Source organism: Ursus arctos, unplaced genomic scaffold (genome assembly GCF_023065955.2).
Source record: "Ursus arctos isolate Adak ecotype North America unplaced genomic scaffold, UrsArc2.0 scaffold_6, whole genome shotgun sequence".
In the NCBI taxonomy this organism is placed as follows: Eukaryota; Metazoa; Chordata; class Mammalia; order Carnivora; family Ursidae; genus Ursus; species Ursus arctos.
The window spans coordinates 53,330,052-53,343,960 of record NW_026623078.1 but is presented as its reverse complement, the minus strand read 5'-3'; the positions used below and the strand labels follow the sequence as shown (position 1 = coordinate 53,343,960).

The following is a 13,909-nucleotide window of genomic DNA, read 5'->3' as shown; positions in this document are numbered from 1 at the left end:
GGGGGTGTCTGACAGACCTGGATCTTGATGCAGACAAATCCCCTCACACCTATGGCATATTTTTCCATTTGCAAAATGGTAAAACTGTAGTGCCTGGTAAGTGCTCTATAGATTTTAACTATTACTATTTGTTCAAACAGGTGGTAGTGGAAGTAGAAGTTGTATTTTATTGAAAAGAGTGTTGTTGGCTTCAAAAATATATGTAAAATGTACAGGAGGGAGAGGGGACAAAAGAATGTGAGAAAATACAGCATAGCATGCTTGATATTTATCTCTGGGTGATAGAATTAGCTTAATTTCTTTATGTGCTTTGATAGTCTGACTGCCTGCACATTCTTTTTATATGGGGTGGGGGAGGACCACATCCTTTAAAATTAATGTATAATACTAATTATGCAGCTTTTGATTTAAAACACAACTGCCAGTGTTCCTAAAGGTATTATAAAGAAATTACTTGATACAAAACAATGAAATATTTTAGTCTTTTCCAGCAATGTATATCACACGTGTGATATGAATTAACATTGTTGAAGCTGTCGTCTAATAATTTTCTTGAATCAAACCCACTGATGAATAGTTTTCTATTAATACAGCATATCATTATATATGTGTGTGTACATATGTATGCAGGTACATATAAAATGGTGTAAACTCTGACCCTGTTGAATTCTTGAAAGTATTCCAGCTAAAATGTTCTTGTGCAAAGAAGAACTAGATTTAATTCAGCAATAGCTCAGTAATGTTGATGCATTGAGCCTTTTTAACAAGGTTTATGGAAAAGATGGAATCAAGTAGACTCAAGTTTAACCCAATGATATATCCTTCAATAAGCTACTGAATTCCTTTGAGCATCAGATTCATCATCTAGAATAATCTATATTTTATGATTATAATCAAGACTAAATAGGACGTATACTAAGGAGCAGCTGCTCAGCATGATCACTGTTTGATAATTAGTGCAGGTTTTTGCAAATAAATTATTTTGGAACTTAAACTCCTCCACTATTGGCTTTAAATTTTTTTCAAAATATATACTTATTATATTTTGAAAGTTAAATAATTATCAGAGCCAAAGATTAACATTTTACCTCTTCAAATCAGTTATATTTAGTGGAATATTATTCTTTATATCTTCAAATTAGATAAAATTCAGTAAAGATGTTTCATAATTGAGTTTCATATGATTACTTTCTTAGGTCAATTGGCATGATTTTGCTTTTTTTGACCCTGTGATGTATGAGAGTTTACGGCAACTTATCCTCGCTTCTCAGAGTTCAGATGCTGATGCTGTTTTCTCTGCAATGGATTTGGCATTTGCAATTGACTTGTGTAAAGAAGAGGGTGGAGGACAGGTAAAGCAAATATGTAATTTTCTGATTCTGGCAAGAGAATTTGATTGGTCTGTTTGCTTATCTTATACAGAAATAATTTAGATGGGGACAGAACAAGAGACACAAACATATGGAGAAAAAACACAGCAGATATCTGGACAGGCACAGAGAGAGAGAGATGGAGAGTTAATGAGACAGACTGAGAAGTAGAAGAGTTTTTTGTACTTATTTTTTTGTATTTCTTAGATATTTGTCAGATACAGAATTATCTTACTTTTTTACTTTATTTTTTTTTTAAATTTCAGAGACAGTGAGGGGTGGGCAGAGGGAGAGGGAGAGGGAGAGAGAGAAACTGTGCACACAGCGCTCGATCTCACTACCCTGAGATCACGACCTGAGGTGAAACCAAGAGTTGGGACGCATAACCAGCTGCGCCACCCAGAGGCCCCCAGAATTGTCTTTAGACTTTAGAATTTTAGGAAATTGTTTTATTTATTTTTTATTGTATTATGTTAGTCACCATACAGTACATCCCTGGTTTTTGATGTAAAGTTCGATGATTCTTTGGTTGCGTATAACATCCAGTGCACCATGCAGTATGAACTGTGGACTTCCTACTGCTTTGACAAAATAGCTTTTAAATGGCAATGCTAAATTTTTTACAGGTTGAACTTATTCCTAATGGTGTAAATATACCAGTGACTCCCCAGAATGTGTATGAGTATGTGCGGAAATATGCAGAACACAGAATGTTGGTAGTTGCAGAACAGCCATTACACGTGAGTACTCTCTTGCAAGTGCTCTTTGACCTGATGAGGCTCTTTGTGTCTTCATGTGTGATAAACTAGTTAAGAGTGTATTCAGCTTGCCTATCAAAGGTTAGAACTTCTAAACCAAATTAATTTATGTACAATGTAAATTACACCTGACTCCAGACCAAGCACTCTCTTTTCAGTAAAACTATTTGGAAAACCCATGTAATCGTCAGAAAGTCTATTTGGTGAGTAAAAGTTTGGAAAGGATTCTTGCGGAACTGAAATGACTACTGTTTGGGGGTCCTACCACCACCCATGTCTAGGTGACTGACTAGATGGAGTCTAAGGCAATTATAGTCATGGTTTATTATAGCAAAAGGACTCAAAACAAGGGAAAAAGTACAGTAGACCAAGTCTGGAGAAAATGTACGTGCAGCCTTCCAAAGTTCTCTCTCTCAGGCTGTGGGCTATCACAAAGAACCTATTTCTTTCCTTCAGCAGTGAATTATAGAAACACACGTACAGTGTTTATGTTTAAAGAAGCCTGCTTAAGAGCCACAGCCCAGGTTTTTGTTTTTTTGGAGGCCAGTCCTGTAAGCATTTTCTGCCTATGCATCCAGCCATGATTATTGAAATTCAGACTCTTAGAGGAAATTCATCATAAATCACACTGTTTGCACATATGGTCTAGGCAAGCTGATACAGCAGGGTTCATTGCTCCAGGCATTAAAAATAGCCATATCAGTAAAGCCAAGTTTCAGATGCCAGCCAAAGACACCCCCCCCCCCCCAGTGAGGGCCTTCTAAAGAGAAACATCAGGCCTGCTGTGTTTGTCAAATGTTTTGTTTTATTATTTGTCAGAGAGAGCAGGCACACAGGCAGGAGGGAGAAGCAGGCTCCCCGCTGAGGAACAAGCCCATTGTGGGGCTCCACCCCAGGACCCTAGGATCATGACCTAAGCCAAAGGCAGATGCTTAACTGACTGAGCCATCCAGGCGTCCCTTGTCAAGTGTGCTGGGAATAACTGTGCAAGTTCTAAAGTCCTACTGTCAGGATTCAAATCATGGCTTGCTTAGAACAGTTCTTGGCACATTGTAATTTCTTGGTAAGCTTCTAGATTTCGGATGTGTTTTTTTTGCCATTATCATACCTTTCATAGGATGTGACAGGATAGCATGTTTGACACATTGAAGCTATTTTTATTTAATGACTAGCCTGTTATTAACATAATTAAATTATGTTCAGTTAAATCCTACTGTATAATAATACTATTTCATTTTTGAACCTGTAGCCTATTCATGATGCCTTTTTTCCCCTCTGCCTCTTTTGAATCTATTAAATTCAAAATACAGAACTTAATTTCTTTCTTTCTGGTTTAAAATGAGAACTAGTATTCTTGTTCTGCTAAAATTAGATATTGGGGTTTAGCAATAATGCTACATGGAAAATAAAGTACTGAGATTAATAAAAAGGTAATTTTTAAAATATTCTGTAGGCAATGAGGAAAGGTCTACTGGATGTGCTTCCAAAAAATTCATTAGAAGATTTAACAGCAGAAGATTTTAGGCTTTTGGTAAATGGCTGTGGTGAAGTTAATGTGCAGATGTTGATCAGTTTCACCTCTTTCAATGATGAATCAGGTATGAAATTTTTTGAATGTTTAAGGAATAAACTCGATAGATATATTTACAGGACTTAGAAATGCTGTTACTCAGGTGTTTAAAACGTTTTCGGTTTACATTTTTAAGATTGAACTATGATGACTTGGCATTAGGTTATTCTTAATTCTTTTAATTTTTCTAGGTTTTAAAGAATATATGGTTTAGTATAAATACAAGTAAAAATTCTTTATGGTGAGCAACTACATAAAAGGATTTTTATATACTAAGAAAAAATAATCCATGTGACAATTCTACTGGCCTTTCCTAATTCGCTTCTCTTAGACTCTCTCATTGAAGAATTTGACCATATGGTGTTTGCTTTGTAGAACTGGACCCAAAGTTCACTTACAAAGATGTAATAACACACAAACACACGGAGAATCTAGAAAGAATTAATAAGAGGTAGTGATAATCCTCCTAGGATAACATTGACCTTCAGGGCCTGATTTGTTGCAACTCTGTTTTCAAAGTCCAGTAAGCCTAAGGATAGAATTTTAGCTGTGACCGTACTATAAAACACTGGAAGCTCCAAGAAATTCCTTACAAGATGTAGCTCAAAATTAACTGTGTACATGAAGGTACTAGTTTTCCTCCTTTACTTACATTTTATAAACAGCTTTTTGGATTAATTCTCTGTGCTCGGCAGCATATAGATTCATTGTATTGTAGTTTTTGTGCTACTTTTTAATATAGTTTTCAGTACTTGTGAGATAAGAATTGTCTCATTTACAAAACAAAAACCTAAGAGGGGAAAATAAATACAAAAGCCCCTCCAGATATGATCCTCAGATAAGCAGCATCAGCATCATCTAGAAGTTTTTTAAGAATGCAATCTCCTTTCCTTTCCTCCTCTCCCCCCCCACCCCCGACCTAGTAAATGACAATCTGCATTTTAAAAAGATCTCCCAAGTGATTCGTAAACTCATTAAAATTTGTGAACACTGGTTTAAAAGTTCATGAAAAGAATCATGAATTACATATGGGATTAAAGTCATGTGATTATCATTTTTGAGGCTAGGCTGGTGGTCCATTTTTCTTGGTCATCTTAAGTCAGGATTGACTAATGAACTATTATAGGTTTTACATTATGCAAATGGTCCTAATTTCCTGTATTAGGAATTAGACCTCTGATCCTAAATTTCAATTTTAATCTATTTTTATAAGAAGCAATTTTTAAATATAACTGACATAGTATACTGGATTTATATTCTTCATTCTTAGGAGAAAATGCTGAGAAGCTCTTGCAGTTCAAGCGTTGGTTCTGGTCAATAGTAGAGAAGATGAGCATGACAGAACGACAAGATCTTGTAAGTTAAAAATTTCACAAAATTTGTAGCAAAGATATGAAATTTTAAAATATTGTGTATGATAGCCTTTTAAGTTTGTAAACAAATGGTCATTTTAATTTTGGCTAAGGAAATTATAGAAAGGTCAGAAATATAAGGCAGTTTTAGTTTTTCTACTCTAGAACTGAAAACCTAAAGGAGTAATAAAGCCTTACAGGCTTTAAATGCAGAGTAAAATGCATTTAGCTATTTGATATGTTATCCTTAGTTCCAGAAGATAATACCAGTTAATTGTTGAGACAGGTTTCTTTTTCCCTATAGTGCTTATATATGCTGGCTGCTCCTTTTATATATCCTTAATCCTTTTGACCAGTGGCAAGTCTTAGCAATCAAGATACTATTCAAAAATTTTGAAGTCTGTAAACTAGGAATAGAATAGCTTGTGATATGTGGGTATTAAGTCTATGATTTTAATCTTATTAGAATCATTAACTAGATAATATAGTGAAAAGCCTACCAAGTCAGTGGAATCTATGTCCAGCCTTGAGTATATAACCAAATCAACCTGTCCATTAATCTTGAAAGGCAATCTTCACCAGACTTTCTTTTAGAAATTTGAGGGACGTTCCTTACCTGGAAAATCCTAGGGAATCCTTTCTACTCGTATTCCTCATGGTTCCCTGAAACATATCCCCTGTCGAACCAGCCTTAGTTCTCAGTAACTAAAAACAGACTACTTGTGGAATATATAAAAATGATCCAACTATCCTCCAATTTTATTTGAGAGGGAAAATGGTTAGTTGTGCAGGAAAGCACGAAACTTGCAGTTTCCCCTTTATCTTCAGTTGAGTCAGTAACTTTTTTTTGGGAGGGGGTTCTGCATTTAGGACTCCTTAATTTTTACATGGTCCCTTCTAATATTTCTGCACTATAGTGAGACAGATTTTTTGGTAGTCCTAGCTGTCATGTCTGTTGGTTCTGTTCTTGGTTTTAGACACTCTGGTAATTTCCACTTAGGTTGTCCTCTAGGTAGAGTCCATATACTTGGTTCCATGTAATTCAATCTTGTGGATTCTAAAGTCTCTGCCAGTGCTAATACCGTATCTGTCCTTTTCGGTTTCATTGTCAGGGTTCTACCACCTATAGTCAGTTTTTTGATTCCGGTACCTTGTTTCTTAAAGCAAGGGGCCATATCAGTTCTATAAGACATAGCAAAAACAGAAATGATTGGCTGTTACAATTCTAAGGTTTTAATGGACTATTTTTTTATCCCCTAGTTTTAATGTTCTGTTTTTAAACCAGTAAATCCTCAGTTCTGTCAGTCAAGTTAAATTGCACTGCAGTTTCTGCCTTCTACTGGAAGATAAATTTGCTAACTATTCAGTTTTTGAAATGAAAGAAAGAAGATCTCCCTTTGTAAAAAGCCTCAGAATTTCCTATAAACAGCTTTGATTTGTGTTATTCCTCAATTTGTAGGGCTTAAGCAGCATATTAAGGGGTCTTTTCCCTGTCCTCTTTTGGGAAGAATGCTTCACGGTTGTTGGTTTTATCCTGATGTATCTGAGGAGAAGAGCTGAAGGACATAAGAATATCACAGATTATTCAGAGTAAACTGTTCTCCCTTGAATTATTAGTCCTGCAAGTTATAGGGTATTTTGGGCTAATGGGCAACACATAGTTTATTCCCCTCTTAGTCACAGTTTACTAATAAAAGTTCTGAAAAATCTTGTAGTATGGATGTCCAGCAATGGTAGTTATCTATCTACCCTGGCTAACCATATCCATCTTTGGAGGAGCACTTTAAGTTTGTTCTTTACTTGTAAAATGAGTGAATTGGACCAGCTTTATCTCTAGAGCATCTTTTATAAAGTTCTTTGAAGATTTTGTAGACCCTGACACTTAGCAGGGATTCTTTTCTGCCCCCTTCTATAGAAGTTAGAGGAGATTTCTCATAAAACCATTCTTCAGGATAGCAGGTTACAGTTGACCCTTGAATAATATGGAGGTTAAGGGCACCAACCCACTATGCAGTTGAAAATCTGAGTATGACTTTTGACTCCCCCCAAATCTTTACTATAATAGCCTGCTATTGACCAGAAGCCTACCAATAACAAACAGTCCATTACACATATTTTGTATGTTGTATGTAATATATAACTGAATTCTTAAAGTAAGCTAAAGAAAATGTTAAGAAAATCATAAAGAAAATATATTTATAGTACTCTATGTTGTGTATTTATAAAAAAAAAATTTGCATGTGGGGCACCTGGCGGTCTCAGGTTGATGGAGTATGCAACTCTTGAGATTGTGAATTCGAGCCAGACACTGGGTATAGAGGTTACTTAAAAAAAAAAAAAAAAAAATCCACATGTAAGTGGACTCATGTAGTTCAAACCCATGTTGTTCAAGGGTCAACTGTAGTTCATTTAGGTCTTCTAGTCACTCTGGGAGATTGGATATATTTGTCTTTTTAGTTGTGCATTTTGGAATGCATTAGATTTAAAAAGGCTTACCTTTAAGAAATAGGCACTGGGCACTGTAAGAATGTAACGTGTGTATATATGTATAGATCAATGAGGAATGATGTAAAGTACAGAAGTTAACATTTATCTTATTTACTCGATGTCACAAAATGTGTAGTAAAATTCAATGTGAATATGGCTTATTGCGTGGATTTTATGTACAGTAGATACTCCCCAACACTTTAATTATTCCTGTGTCACAATATAGCACTGAAAATACTGGATTATTTTGCTGGTACATAAAATGCAAAACAACTTTTTTGATAACCTTTGTGAATTTGAAAACTTTTTTGGGTACCTTGTGCCCTATTTCCACTAAAAGATACTTCAAAAGCCACTGGAAAGGCCCATTGAGAAACTGAGGCCCTAGAAACAGTCACTTTTCTACATACCTGACACTTTCTTTTCTGACCCCGAACCTTTTCAGTACAAGAAATAAATTTAAAACCCAGTTCAAAATAATATCCCTCTGTAGGTTTTAAAGAATGGGGCTCTCTCTATTGCCAGAATTAATATTAATCTTTTAAAAGCCAAAATTGTAATTATTATATTCCTGTTTAGGTTTACTTTTGGACATCAAGCCCATCATTACCAGCCAGTGAAGAAGGATTCCAGCCTATGCCCTCAATCACAATAAGACCACCAGATGACCAACATCTTCCTACTGCAAACACTTGTATTTCTCGACTTTACGTCCCACTCTATTCCTCTAAACAGATTCTCAAACAGAAGTTGCTACTCGCCATTAAGACCAAGAATTTTGGTTTTGTGTAGAGTATAAAAAGTGTGTATTGCTGTGTAATATTACTAGCTAATTTTGTAGATTTTTTTCCATTTGTCTATAAAAGTTTATGGAAGTTAATGCTGTCACACCCCCTGGTGGTACCTTAAAGAGATTAAATGCAAACATTCCTTGCTGAGTTTGTAGCTTAAAGGCCTGAGGAGCACTAGCAAAAATTTGACTAATGGTTTGCTAGTCTACAACTTCTGGGTCTAACCCCAGCCAAAGATGACAGCAGAACAACATAATTTACACTGTGATTTATCTTTTTGCTGAGGGGAAAAATGTAAAATGTTCTGAAAATTCACTGCTGCCTTTGTGGAAAGTGTTTCAGCAAAGGTTCTTGTATAGAGGGAATAGGGAATTTCAAAATAAAAGATTAAGTATGTTCTGTGTTTTCATTTTAACTTTTTTTATGGTGTTTAATTTGTGGTTGGCTGCAATTGTGTATCATGTATATGGAACTTGTAAAAAGTTCTGGACATTCAGATCTTAGAGATGAAATCACTTTTACCTATGAAAACCACTTATTGCGGTTTATTTTAGCTGCATTGAGCTCTAGGATATTAAATGATATCACTAATATTTTGCATGTAATTTGTTCATTTGAGTAAGGGCACTTTTTTGTACATATGATGGGGCCAATGCACAGTACTTTATCACAATCAACTTTTTTTTCTTTGTATCCCTATTTCAATGAGCAGTCAGTCAGGAGGTTACTGCACTTCAGCTCTAATTAGACATTTGTACTAAGGTATTTCAGTTATGTAAACTCAGCCTGGGCACTTTCTGATAACTGTAAAATGTTTTATAAGATCATGATTATTGAAGATACATTTTGGAAAATTTTAAATGTTCGTGAGCAGCTTAACTACTTTTGTATCTAGCCTTTTTTAAGTATCTTGTTACATTTACTTTTTTAAATAAAGAAATTACAGAAGAAATGTCAAGTAATATTGAAGAAACAATAGTTTTTATTTATGTAGTTGTACATTTTTAAACTAAGGGTAATACACCAACATGGTTATGTGCATAAAAATTTTTTGATTTAAAGAACTGAAAGTTTATATACACATGGACTATAAGAGAGAGAAGAAAATCAGTCCACATTTTACAGTTAGCAGAGAATCCTGAATGGCACTGGCCAGGCCATCTTTTCTTTTTACAAATGAGGGAAGTGAAGTGTGACCCTTACTTGGCATAGGAAGTTAATTCACTTATACTTAGCAACTAAGTGACAGGTTCTTTTTTGATGACCCATTAATTATGTAGCCTAGAACCAATATCTCTAAATTCTTGTGGTTTTAGTAGCTTTATTCAAAGGCATAAGGAACACTGTTTTCTCACTAAGTCTTCAAAAAGTGACTTAAACTAGTCACTTCACATATTGAAAATGAGAGAAGTTCTCTGAAATCTCTACCTTTCAATTCCTTTAAGAGGACTCCTGGCCTTTGGGATGTTTTTCATATTCAAAGGCACTATGCTTTTGTTACATAACTTCCTGCAGAAGACTGAACCATGTGATATTCTCAGCCCTGCTGACACAATAAATATTAAAAACTAAAATGATAGTAGTGAAACTCATTGTATTACTTAAAAGTTACACAACATGCTGTATTAGATTTGTGTAAATTAACCAAAGGTTATTTTACAAAGTGAGACACTGGTTTTTATGTCTAAATGCTATTTCTGAGTAAATGAAATAGTAATTAGATTAAGAGCTAATTATCATCAATGTGTCTGAAAGAGATAAAATTTATATATCTCCTTAACTTCTGTATGCACATGATGGGATAAAATATTAAATGAAAACAAACTAGATATGATTAGGACATTTGAAACCCTAATTGTGAATTTATTTTTAATAGTTACTGAAAGAATGAAAATATTTAAAATAATGCACAATGTCTTAAGTCTTCCTAAATCAAGATTTTGGTTAAAATGCTTTTAGGACTATTAAAAGCAGAGTGAGTTTTTTTTTTTTTTAAAGTAAAGCATAAAATGGTTCTAAATGGAAAATAAAGTCATGTAAAATAAAGTTCTCTTTTGGTCTTGTTTAGTGATTAATAGAATTGAAAACAAATTTAGGACGAGAAGACCAAGAATGAACTTTACTGAGGGGTTTTCAAAGTTTTGCTACTTATACCCTCTCCCTCCCCCCCCCCACGCCGACATAAACCATCTGACTATCTTGACTATCCAGTATAATAATAGCTTACTGAAACTGACTTGAGGTTTTTAATAGTATGATGTCACTATTTAATACTTGCCCCTCAACATTTCTCTTCTAAAGATGATCATTTCTGTTTAAAGGTAGCCAGTGATTTCTAGGTCTGAACTCAGAACAGATCTTCCCTTGAGGTAGTATTTGTCAGTGCAGATTTCCCTAATCTTTGCCCATTCTTTCAATCACATTCTGATTCAATAAGTCTTCAGTGGAGTACAGAAATCTTTGTTCTTAAAACAGCATCCCAGGTGATTCTGAAACACTGCAAGAACATTCTTTTTCACGAATGTAAATCCCCCTGTTGTCTCCTACTTACAGCCTATGGAAAAATACTTCTGTCAATCATCTAGTCCTGGATTAGGTTCTTTCTCCTAATAAAGGACTTGGCTGGAAGTGTCAATAGGCCGATTGAAAATATTTTCAATGTTTACATTAACCTAAGCAGGTGGGCATGGACAGAGATTAATTCTTCTCTAAACATCATTTGATTAATGTAGAGATATATTTAAAATGTGATTTATTTATTCATCTCAAGATACTTTATAAGAAATTACCTTGTTACCTCTCTTCAAATTAAAAATTACTGCATTGCTATGACTGTGCAACATGAAGTTTCTCTTAATTACTAACTTCTATTCAGTACTATGTGCCAGGCACTTTGTCAAGTGCTTTACATACAGTATCTCCTTTTATCCTATGAGATGGGGGCTGTTGCCATCCTCACAGGAAACTAGACACAGGTTAAACAATTTGCTCAAGCTTACACAGTTAATAAGTACTAAAGTGAGATGACATTAGGCATTCTGGAGCTTGCATTCCTAAACACTGGGCTATGCTATTTTGTGGAAAGTATGATTATAAGCAAGTGAGTTGGTCGATAAGGGTTCTAATACCCAATTTGTGTGTGTTCACGGGATTTCATCCATACCACCAAACACTGGGCAATTTTGTGGAAGATAAGCTTATAAGTAAGTGAGTTGGTCATTAAGGATTCTAATACTGTGGGGAGGGGGCGGGGGGATTTCTTCTATACCACCAAGCATACCCACAGTGTGTGTGTGTGTGTGTGTGTGTGTGTGTGTGTTGTAGGGGATGTCCTCCATACCACCAAGCAATGCACCAATACTAGCACAATTTAACTCATTCTGACACTACCTACCTGGAAATAGCATCTGATTCTCCAGGTCAAGGGCTCAGTGCCACAAGACTGCCCTTCACTTCAGATGTCAATTGCAAGCTCACGTTGTTACCGGTACTTCTGACTGACCAGTTGTAAATCAGAGGTTCCTGTGAACCCCTCCTTGGGTTTGAATGATTTGCTGGAGTGGACCACCAAATTCAGAGGAACATTTTGCTTACTAGATCATTGGTTTATTATAAAAGGATATAACTCAGGAACAACCAGATAGAGGATAAGTATAGGACCAAACATGATTAAAGGGTGTGGAGCTTCCATGCCCTCTCTAAGCATGTGACTTTTTCCTGCATCTCTACATGTTCATCTGGAAGCTCTCTGAACCCTGTCCTTTGTGTGTTTATGGAGGCTTCATTACAAAGATTAAATCATTGGTCACTGATACTGATTCAACTCCCACTACCTTTCCCTCTCCCGAAGTGTATGTGTGTACATGGACGGTGCACGTGGGACTAAAAGTTCAACCCCTGAAATTACAGGGGATTCCCCCTGGCAACCAGCTTCCATGTTTAGGTGTGGTCCAGAAGTTACCTCATTAATATAACAAAAGACAACTTCACCACTCTCATCACTTAAATTCCAAGGGTTTTAGGAGCTCTTTGACAGAAAGGAGGACGAAGACCAAATACATATTTCTTACTATAAATCCACTCCTGAGTCTTCAAACATGGGTACTTTTATAGCAAAACAATCAAAAAGGTCAGAAGATACCAGCATATTACTAGAATCCAATGTCATTAATAACTATCTTAGTCTACCATCCTATCACATGAAAAATGTCTTCCAGGGCGAGACCATTTAGGTTTGCAAGCTTCCATTGTTTCTTGTCAGGTTCCAAAAGCAGGAGTGGTGTCAAATGTATGCCTTCATCATTTGAGGCAGCTGGTGTCATCAAGCTAACAGACAACACAGTCTCTTGCTCTGAGCCTCTTTCTAGGTGTTAAGGTAATACTGGATTTCCCTCATTACATAGCCCATTTATTCATTCTTTTGCCCATAGCTACTGTTTTTCCTTTTCTCCATTTATACCCAAACTTTTCCACCTTTGGAAGGGACATTAGGTTTGGCCACTGTGCTTGTCTAGATTGCAGGCACCAGTGCTAGTCTAGCAAGTCCCTCCCCCTCCAGTCCACTTCTGTTCAGATAAAGTAAGGTTACACAGGTGTAAAACTAATGGACTATTTTTACTATCAGGCAATATAGCTGAATTCAGTTAGTCCGAATATGGCAGATGGGGCAGAGGTAAATCCTGCCTCATCAGGCCCTTAGAAATTGTGACATAAAGGTTTAAAAACAGTTTCTTGCTTAAGAATCACCCCTGCTTCCAGCCCTGTAGTTGCAATAGCCCTGATCTATGGCCAATGTATCAAGTAGGAGGGAAAAAAATGGAAGTGATGTGGGGAAGAAAGAATATTCGTACCTTCCCCCAGCCTCTCTTCCCCAGATTTAACAAAAAAATAACAGAAATCTATCTAGTAGGGACACTTCTTTACCCCCACTCAGGTTAATGTTGAGTGTCAATACATACTCATAAAGGCATAAAAGCCAGCTCTTCAGCCCTTTATTCCCCCATTTTAGACAACCAATGTTTTTTGTTTTCTTGTTTCTTTTAAAGATTTATTTGAGAGAGAGAGAGAGCACAAGCAGGGGGAGCTGCAGGCAGAGGGAGAAGTGGGCTCCCTGCTGAGCAAGGAGCCTGATGCAGAACTCGATCCCAGGACCCTGGATCACAATCTGAGCCGAAGGCAGACACTTAACCAACTGAGCCCCCCAGGCGTCCCTAGAACAACTTTTTTTTCAAGTTAGGAGAAAACCTAACTGACCCCTGGTTTGAATGGGCAAATGCAACAATCCTTGTGAATGAATCCATTAACAGTGCCACCTTAGTGGAAGTGGTTTGCCCAACAGGATTTATCTTTGTAGTGGTTATCATTCTCCTTGGGTCTATGAATGCCTCGATGGCTACTGCATAACAGGGCAATGCCTCTTAGGTTATTCAATTATGCCCCTGTTACATCTCATTGGTCAACTCCCCTGAATTTACACTGTCAAATTAGAAAGGAACTACGAGGATGGCTGGGAAGATGACAGAATAGGACCCTAAGCTCACCTCCTCCCACAGATACAACTAGATAACACCCATATCAGCAT

The 13,909-nt window shown here is 36.3% G+C and overlaps 1 protein-coding gene across 10 annotated transcripts in view; it reads left to right on the top strand.

The window, feature by feature from the left end:
- Window positions 1-10,374, top strand: part of UBR5 (ubiquitin protein ligase E3 component n-recognin 5) — a 134,685-nt gene extending 124,311 nt beyond the window's left edge. For all 10 annotated transcript variants that reach the window (XM_057308118.1, XM_026495613.4, XM_057308116.1 and 7 more), the window contains exons 55-59: window positions 1,197-1,352; window positions 1,997-2,110; window positions 3,582-3,726; window positions 4,969-5,054; window positions 8,117-10,374. In XM_057308118.1, coding sequence (XP_057164101.1) covers window positions 1,197-1,352; window positions 1,997-2,110; window positions 3,582-3,726; window positions 4,969-5,054; window positions 8,117-8,329 — 714 coding nt within the window. In that variant the 3' untranslated portion in view covers window positions 8,330-10,374. The remainder of the gene's footprint in view (window positions 1-1,196; window positions 1,353-1,996; window positions 2,111-3,581; window positions 3,727-4,968; window positions 5,055-8,116) is intronic.
- Window positions 10,375-13,909: the final 3,535 nt, after the last annotated feature.